This window comes from Pteropus alecto, unplaced genomic scaffold (genome assembly GCF_000325575.1).
Source record: "Pteropus alecto unplaced genomic scaffold, ASM32557v1 scaffold21, whole genome shotgun sequence".
NCBI classification, from domain to species: domain Eukaryota; kingdom Metazoa; phylum Chordata; class Mammalia; order Chiroptera; family Pteropodidae; genus Pteropus; species Pteropus alecto.
This window is the reverse complement of record NW_006436282.1, coordinates 2,678,935-2,687,921: the sequence shown is the minus strand read 5'-3', so window position 1 is coordinate 2,687,921 and position 8,987 is coordinate 2,678,935. Positions and strand designations below refer to the sequence as shown.

General features: G+C 32.4%; 1 protein-coding gene across 7 annotated transcripts in view; it reads right to left on the bottom strand.

Moving 5' to 3' along the window:
- The window catches only part of PPP1R9A (protein phosphatase 1 regulatory subunit 9A), a 262,671-nt gene that overhangs the window by 81,743 nt on the left and 171,941 nt on the right, over positions 1-8,987 (bottom strand). For 3 of the 7 annotated variants that reach the window (XM_015589385.2, XM_025046923.1, XM_025046925.1), the window contains exons 7-8: positions 6,062-6,124; positions 4,993-5,058 (exon numbers count right to left, since the gene is read on the bottom strand). The exons of 3 other annotated variants lie outside the window; for them this stretch is intronic. In XM_015589385.2, coding sequence (XP_015444871.1) covers positions 4,993-5,058; positions 6,062-6,124 — 129 coding nt within the window. The remainder of the gene's footprint in view (positions 1-4,992; positions 5,059-6,061; positions 6,125-8,987) is intronic. One more of the 7 variants, XM_025046924.1, reaches the window with a different exon arrangement.

Genomic DNA, 8,987 nt, shown 5'->3' with positions numbered 1-8,987 from the left:
TCTCTAGTTTTATTGTATTTTAGTATAACTAGACAATGTCGTTTATTTTTACATAATTTTAATTAAACTTCATATAAATGAAATCATAGTTTGTATTCTTCTGTGCCTTTTGCTGTGAATAGTATGCTCCTTAGATTCCACCACTTGTTATGAATTGCTGAAACAATTTCTGTATATTATTCCACTACATAAATATACTACAATATATTTACCCATTCTATTGTTGACAAAGATGTCAGTTGTATCCAATTTTTTCTATTATAAGAATATTATACATGTTCTTATAGCTCATGTACCTAACTTTTACTAAGTGTTTACTAAGAAATATAATTGAGTAAATTTACTATATAATGCCAAACTTTTTCAAAGCAGATGAACCAATGTATATTTCCATGTGCAGAGAATAAGAGGTCCTTTTACACCACATCCTCACCAAAACTTAAAATACCCAATTTAAATTAATTCAGTAGGTATGAAATATTTTATTTCATTTTTAATTTTCACATCCTGATTGCTAAAATGGTTGGGCATCTTTTCATATATTCACTGGCCACTGACTTTTCCTCTCTTACGACATGACTGTTCAAGCCAATGGCTGCCTATATGTGGTCTTTTATTATTGGCTCATAGAACTTTTTATATAATTCATTTTGTTATTTCTTTCTCAAACGTTTTCTTCCAGCTTCTAGTTTGTCTTTTTGCTTTTGTAAAGGTATTCTTTTGATGAACAAAGATTTTTAATTTTAATGTAGTCAATTTTCTCAATCCTTTATGGCTTTGCAAGATTTCTTAAGTGTTTCATTTAAGAAACCATTTCTTACACTAAGGTCATAAATATACTCTTCTACACTGTCTTCTAAATTTTATAGTTTTGCTTTTGCATTTAATTAGTCAATCCACCTAGAATGAACTTTTGGGTACAGATTGAGATGGGAGTTGCAATTTCAGCATTTTTCCTTCATTGGAAAGTCTGACATTTCTCAGCTCATCTAGAGTGCTATTGATGTCACAAACCAAATTTTCATGTATGTGAGGGTCTGTTTCTAGGCTGTGTGGCCAACATTCCATTCTTTTGCTCCAGGGTCTAAATTGCTGCACTTTAATAACAAATATCTCTCTTTCAAGACATGTGAAATGTCATGGTTAGTTCTGGAGCATTTTTCTTTCATACGTATTTTTGCAATAGCTTGCTAAATTCTCTTTTAAAATTCTTTAGAATTATTTTTGCTGGAGTTACATTGAATGTATAAATTAGAGAAAGTTGACTCAATTAAGCTATTGAGTCTTTTAATCCATGAGTGAGTTTTATTTGTCCTTTTATATAAGCTTTCTTTAATATATTTCAATAAAATTTATTCTCCTCCATGAAGGTCTGCCTATCTTTTGTTAGGCAAGGTCTTGCCTTTTACCAAGGTCACTTATAAATTATATTTTCCCTCTCTAGACATATTCAAGTAGATATTATATTTTATATTAATTATGTATCCAGCAAACTTACTAAAATCTTATATTATTTCTAATAATTTATCTGTAGGTATATTCGAGGTTTTCTAAATAGACGATGCCATCATTTGTGAATAGTAACAGTTTTATTTCTTCCTTTCCAATGTACTTCTTGTAATTCTTCCTGTCTTCCAGTACAATGTCAAATCCAAGTAGTAACTGATTTTCAAATGTTAAACCATACTTGCATTATTGGCAAAACGCAATGTGGCCATAATCTCTTTTACATGTTATTAGAGATGATTTGCTAATATTTTGTTGAGGATTTCTTTTTGCATAATTTTTATGACTAGAATGGTTCTATAAATCATCTTTTTCATCATTATTTGGATTTGGTACCAAGGTTAAACCTCATTACCTTATATATCTCATACTCTTAAGGTTTTATTTACTGATTTCCTGGTATCAGAGTTGTACTACTTTCATATTGTGTCTTTTGGAATCAGTTACATGCAATTGGAGATATCTGTTCCAGTTTGATATAACCGATAAAATAAATTGGATCTTATCTTTCTATCTTCTTTCTTTCTCCCTTCCTCCCTCTCCCACTCTTTCTTTTGCTGTTTGTTACTTATGGTGATTTAATTCCCTGTGAATTTTGTACTTTGAAATTGTTAAGCTTGTATTTCTTGAAACTTTTACGTTTAGGCTTTGATTGATGGTTGAGTGCCTCAAGAAAAGATATGTTTTTGGTTTTTTTTTTTTTTTTTTCCTCCTGAAGGGTAGCATAAACTCTGGCTGCAATGATCAGTTTCCCACAGAAAATTTTTTCTTCCCTGACACTATTTTCCCATGCAGTACTTGAGGTAGAAGATTAGATTTATTTTCCTCTTATACAGCAGTGATGTCCATGGGGTTCTGGCTTTATGCTGAATTCTCTAATTAGACATTCCATTTTGGGTGGGCCCTGAGCTTTGTCTACTATAAGTCAAAGCAATACCTATTTAAGGTATCATCCTAATATATAGAACACAGGATAAATATGACATTATGAAAAGTGAAAGAAGTCAGACATAAAAATGTATGACTTTATGATTTCATTCAAATGAAACTCTAGATTGATAAAATTAGTCTATAATGTTAGAAAGTAAATTGAATGGTTGTTTTGGGCTGAGAGTAACTACAGTTCTGGAAGGGAACTAACTATTTGAGGTAATAAAAATGTCCTATATCTTGATTGTGGTGACTATTTATCAAACTATTAATCTAAACACATTTAAAATTAGTGCATTTTATTGTATAAAAATTATTACTCATTAATTTTTAATATTTGAAATATATAATAAAAACTATCAAATTGTACAATTAAGAGCTGCATATTTTATTTTATGTCAGTAAAATAATCTTTAAAACTCCTTTAAGCGCTGAAATTCCAGAAATCAATTAAGAGTTTTTACCACTGCCCTTAGTAGCATCACTATCAGTTTAAAGTAAACAGAGCCCTTATCAGAGCTGACAAACCTCCATGATAAGGCCATTAGTCCTTGGTCGGGTCACTATTTAGTTTTTATTGCTGATGAAATGTACAGATTATGCTTTCAGACCTTTATCTCCAATCTCTAATCTTACTAGGTTTGGCATTCCCTTTACTCCTGCATTCAGTGCCATTCTTCCCTTATTGGCTCAGATTATGGTCCCAACTAAATTTCATTCTTATTTAACTCTACTCTCCAATTTTCATCTTAACATTCTTTCAGTGACTCGATTTGGTTCAATATCTTGGATTCCTCTCATCTATAGATGTGCTCATCTATGGATGTATAAACAATCAACCAGCTATTTGAAACCTATCATTAAGAGGTTACCAGCTGGTGGGGGAAATTTATGGGTAAATAATGATAAGGAGAGATACACGCAATGCTACTGACACATAACAAAAGGGCCCCCGGCCCAGGTGAGAGAATCCAAGAAGGTTTGTGGAGGAGATAGATGAAACCAGAGCCCAGAAAGGTGAACAAGACTAGTGGGCACACAAGGGCAACCAAGAGTCAGTGCAGAGTATGGCATTCAAGGTAGAGAACACAGGAGGTGGAGCAAAGGCATGGGGAAACCGCAGGGTCCCTGTGGCCCACTGGAAAGCTGGCATTTCTCAGGCAAGTAAGGCCCATTTCTTACTGTGCCTTTTAGCATTTCAGGATTTTTGATAAACAAGAAAAAACGTATACTCAACTTATATTTTTAAAGTCGAAAAAATATTGCCATTTGTGTTTGTTTCTACGACATCTGTTTCACACTGCAAACTCTGTAGTTGATCATTGTAATACAGAATTGTTCTAGCATGGTTTTTAGGAAGTACAAAGTCTATACTCAGAAGAATTTAATCGCATGTAAGAATTTGATAGTTTATTTTTTTATACCTGGTTCATGAATAAATATCACCACAATGTGGTAGTTGGAAGAAAACACATTCAAATCACTTGAATTATGATAAAATAAAATAAAGAAAATGAGCTACAAGAAGATGACATTATTTAGGCGAAGGTTTCTATTCTAACTTCTATTTCCCGTTGACAATACTCATCTTCTGGTCTGTGCTTAATGTTATAATGTTTCTACATACAAATACTATTTCTAAAGAGGACCTTACAAGCAGAGGAGGATATCCACTTCCTAGGGAAAGTGCACGCGTGTGTGTGTGCGTGCGTGCGCCTGTACATTATTTAGGTTAGAACAAGCATGGATATTATTAGTCTTCAAATGAATGTTTTTAAGCACCTTATGATTTTGGGTTTCAATGACAGTAATCACTATCGTAGATTTAAGGATCGCAAACCAAACAATATCATTAAATTCTAAGATTTTAAAGATACAGTCAAAACTGGAATCTGTAAACAAGTAAAAACTACTTTTTATTTCTCCTATTCTTCAGTCCCCTCTAATTACCATAAGCCAGTCTCCCTTTTAAATATATCTGATTTCCATTTTTAAGCTCCTCTATCTCTGTTACTGGCAGCTAAAGATAGAATTATTTTATTTGTAGTGTAATACCTTTTTCGACGTTTTGGTATGTGTATCATATAAATCGCGCAAAAAAGTACTATGATAATTTAAGGATACATGCATTCAATTTTTGAAAAAAATTAAGAACTTGTATCAAAAAATTCTTTTCTTAAAAAAAAGTCACTGGATTTAAAGACAATATAAATCACTGTGTACACTGTATTGTACAAACAACATACAGCCCTGCTGTTGGATACCTTTCTTTCCCCTTTAATATAAATTACAAAATTTTTAAAGTGTTAGGGGTTAAAAACACCCATGGTTAAATATTAGGAAGTAAGTCCAAATTGCAGAATCTGCACCTAAAATATGTGATTTCAAAAGTATTATTTTTCAAATGGTAATTTTTCCAACTATTATTCAACATACAAAACACACAGTGCTAGAGAAGTTCTTCCAAGCATAGAGCTAGTTAATAAGACAAAGAATATTTAATTTCACACATGAAGCAGAAAGGTACAGATAAGTATTTTCCATCAGAAAACAAACCTTAAGGAAATAGTTGTTATTGTTATTGCAGTTGCCAGACACTTCTTGCAATTCAGCCGCAGTGTTCTAAAATAGTTGACAACAAAAATTAAAGAAGGCTTTTTCCCTCACTAAAAAGAGTAGCCTGTGATAAAGAATAAAAAAATACACTAAAGTTCCAGTGCCTGCTGTAACACACACTTTTGAGACCTAAGAAAATGCCCCTACTCTTTGTTTCTCAACATTATAAACACAGCATAAAGTCAATTTACATTATTAAAAGACTATCCATAATAAATGCAATCTCTTGTTCACGCAACACAAGCTGTTTTCAGCCTCAAACAGCAAACAGCATGAGTCAAATATAATGTTATCCCTTTAATGCTTATCATATAAAAATTTTATTCTTGTAAATCTTTTAACACTCAGGCAAAACCATTATTTTTTTCCATTTTTTTCCTCTAATTATTACATGTTAACACAAGCAATAAAAATGCATACCCATGTAGGTAGTTGCTCTAAACTGTATTCAATATTTTAAAAGATTCTAAAAAATTAATGTTGTCATGGCATAGTTATAATGATATTCATTTCCAGTAATGAAAACAAATTATGAAAGATTACATTATATTTTAAGAAAAGGGCCTCCATTTCTAGAGTGATGATTAACAGTATTATGAACTACTGCCTAAAGAGACTTTGGAATGCCACATATAATCTAGACTTTAAAATGTAATAAATATTACATTTAAAAAAGATATATAAAGAAGCAAAAGCAAAATATCATAATTTTAAAAGTGCATGTGTAATATAGCTCATGTCAATGTGAACAACCATATGTATTTTCTAACTCAAGAAAGTGGTAGAGTACCAGTTCATACTTTATTTCCAGTCTGAGCCCATAGCGTTTCACATTGCAAAATGCTTGTTGATAGAAACAGCTACCCAAAATATATGTACATGAGCCACAGTACACAAAACATATACCAGAATTACGTCATCCCCACCACTCAAAGGCCAAACATTGACTGTTGTGAAGTATGACAGATTTAATTTGTTATTGAAAGTCTAGTTGAAAAATTTACCATACCCCCAGAATTTCGTGGGATAGTCCTGACTGTCTGAGGGGTTTACTGAAATCCTCCATGGTTACCTTTCAGAGTGTTTAAAAAAAGGAAAAAAAAGAAAGAAAAAGAAATGAACAATAATTCTATTAAATCCAGAAATGCAATCACTTATCACAAATCTACATTTAAAATATTTCAATTGTTTAGATTTATATCTCCCTCTTCTTTACAAGATCCTCCCCTTTTTTTTTTTTGGCCTTTGGGCAGAGCCATTTAACATTTTTGTATTTTTTAATCAGAATGTTTATGGGAATGAAAAAAAACAGGAATGCAACTTAAAATTGAATTGGCCATTTGCTAGTTTTAAACTCTTTTAATTTAAATACTTGGAGAAAAAAAAGATCCCAAAATGCAGAAATTGAATTTGGAGTTTATCTGCATATTTTAAATTCTTTTGGAGTATGACTTATAATTTCCTAAAGCATTAAAACAGATATATCTAAGCGTACACAATACACGATATGGTATTCTTAATCCTAAATATGGTTCTGATAGAGGACAACTGTACTTCTATAATTTCAGGATATATTTCTCACATAGCAATGTTTTCCCTATAGGCAATTCAAGCAACTAACTCCCCTCTGTCAGTGTGACAAGTTCCAAGTTTTGGATGATTTGACCAAAACCAGAAGCTATCTATTTTTCAGTAAACGATGCTGATCTAAGTGCTGGCTCTGGAAACTAGCTGGATGAACTTGGCTGTTCTGCATTTAATTATAGGTTTTCCTGGCTGACCCAGAGAATGTCACAGGGGATACTGTCAAATAAAAATGATTCTAACTTTGAAACCACAAGATGATTATATAAATGATAAGAAAAGTGAAAAACCAAGTGATTAATTCCAAAATTAAAGGTTAAAAAAGATATGTAAATCAATAAATTACTTAATTACATATCAAATTAACTAAATTTTTCAAGGACTATTTACCCATGGGATAACTAGTGTTGGTTCTCTTGATTTCTATTATGTCTTTTGGATATTTTACTTCTTATTAACAGAGAGAGACAGCAAACAAAAAATAGAGACATAAAACTCAAATCACTTTAAAAATGCTTGGTAGCATTAGTAAAAAAATGAATTTAAGTCAAGTAGGTAAATTAAAGTGTTTAAACAGGAGTGGATTTTCATCATTTGTACAGTTTTCCTCTCTTCTATGCACAGAAAATGAACAGTTGGTTTTAGCTGGGCACATTTTGTCCAGAAGGTGGTAATACACAAGAAAGGGAGAAACTTAAGTCAGAAAGGATCAAGAAAGAAAGACAAAGGAAAAAGTTCCTTGACCAGTTCAATAAAGTGAAGATTATTTGGAGTAACACAGGAACAAGCACCTGATTTCTATTTCTCCAACTGGCTGACAGAAGTTTAAACTGAAGCTAAACTCTATTTTGGGGGGTAAAATATTTGTATATTCAATGATTCTTCCCTTTAAGCCCTATCTTCAGGACACTTATGGATTAAGTATTTGCCTAGAGTAAAAAATTCTCCAAGTATTCAGTTACTCTATTATTAGAAATACAGAACAAAGAATCACAGAACCTAAGTATTACAAGAAACTCCATCACACAAAACAGGAATCCTCTTTCCAATGTCTCCTGTTACCCAGTTATTCTGTGTGTGCCTGAACACAGACAGAGCCTTTCAACAGTCCACTCCATTCAAAAAGAGAAGTGTGTTGGAGAGTCCAGGCTTTGGAGCCAGGAAGACCTTACTCGCATTCTAAACCTGCCAGCTACTAGCTGAACCACTAGAAAAAAACCTCAGTGGTTGCATTTCTAGGGGGAAAAAAAAGAATATTTTTTATTAAGTTTATATAAAATCATATGAGAAAGGCAACTTGCTAATTACCTGACACTGAATATTTAGTTATCCCCACCCCAGCCCTTACCCCTGAAAATATCTGCTCAGGCGACAATCAATTCTTCCTTCCTTACAAACCAGCAAAAGAAAAATAAAAATTCCACATGATGTTCTCCTAAGTATAAACGTGGGAAGGAATTTAGAAATTTAGCCCAATCTCTGTGCATTACAGCCAGAGACACTGAGACCCGCAGAGATTGAAAAGCTTGGCCTCCTCACCTTCCACCACCTGATGTCACCCACATTCCCCTGAACCTCAGATCCAAATTCTTTCTAGCAGGGTAAGCAGGTAAAAACCATATTGGCAGAGGACGTTTCCACAATCCTAAAATAGGCTTGCAGCCAAAGCAAATCAGTATCTCTGATAAACTAAAATACTAGCTCAGAGAATCGAAAACTAGGTAAGATGAAAGTTCAAATATTTGAGGAAATCACTTTTTTAGTTTCTAAATCCAAGATCACACTTTCCTATATAATATCTCACTATAATGAAAAATCCTCGCCATTTCAAATGAACTCTACAAGTGAAAAACTAAATCAACTAAATAGACTTCTAAGAAACTAATTCATGTGAAGACTTTCTAATGTTTACTCTTTGATCAAACGTTAACTGATGCACCATTTTAAATTTCCTGCTATAAGTGGAGAATACATCCTCATTATACAACGAGCACATGAAAGATTAATATACATTTGGGTTAAACATTCCAGACTAAAAATACATGAAAAATATTTGAATGTCTGTTTATTAATCTTCACTACATACTGGCTAGAAACCAAAAAAGTTCTGGACAAAGAATATATTCAGAAGAGCAGAGGATGAACATATGAAGTTGCGCTGTCCTATCAGCTGGTATAAAGAATATTTATTTTACCTGAATATTTACTATGTTTATGGAGTATAAACTACTACAACTAAATTGTTGATGAATCTTTTGACGTGCCGATATGAAACACATGCATGTTTAAAATAAAGCATGTTGTCTCATTATATCAATGTATGTTTGGCATTTACATTAGAACTAGCCCAG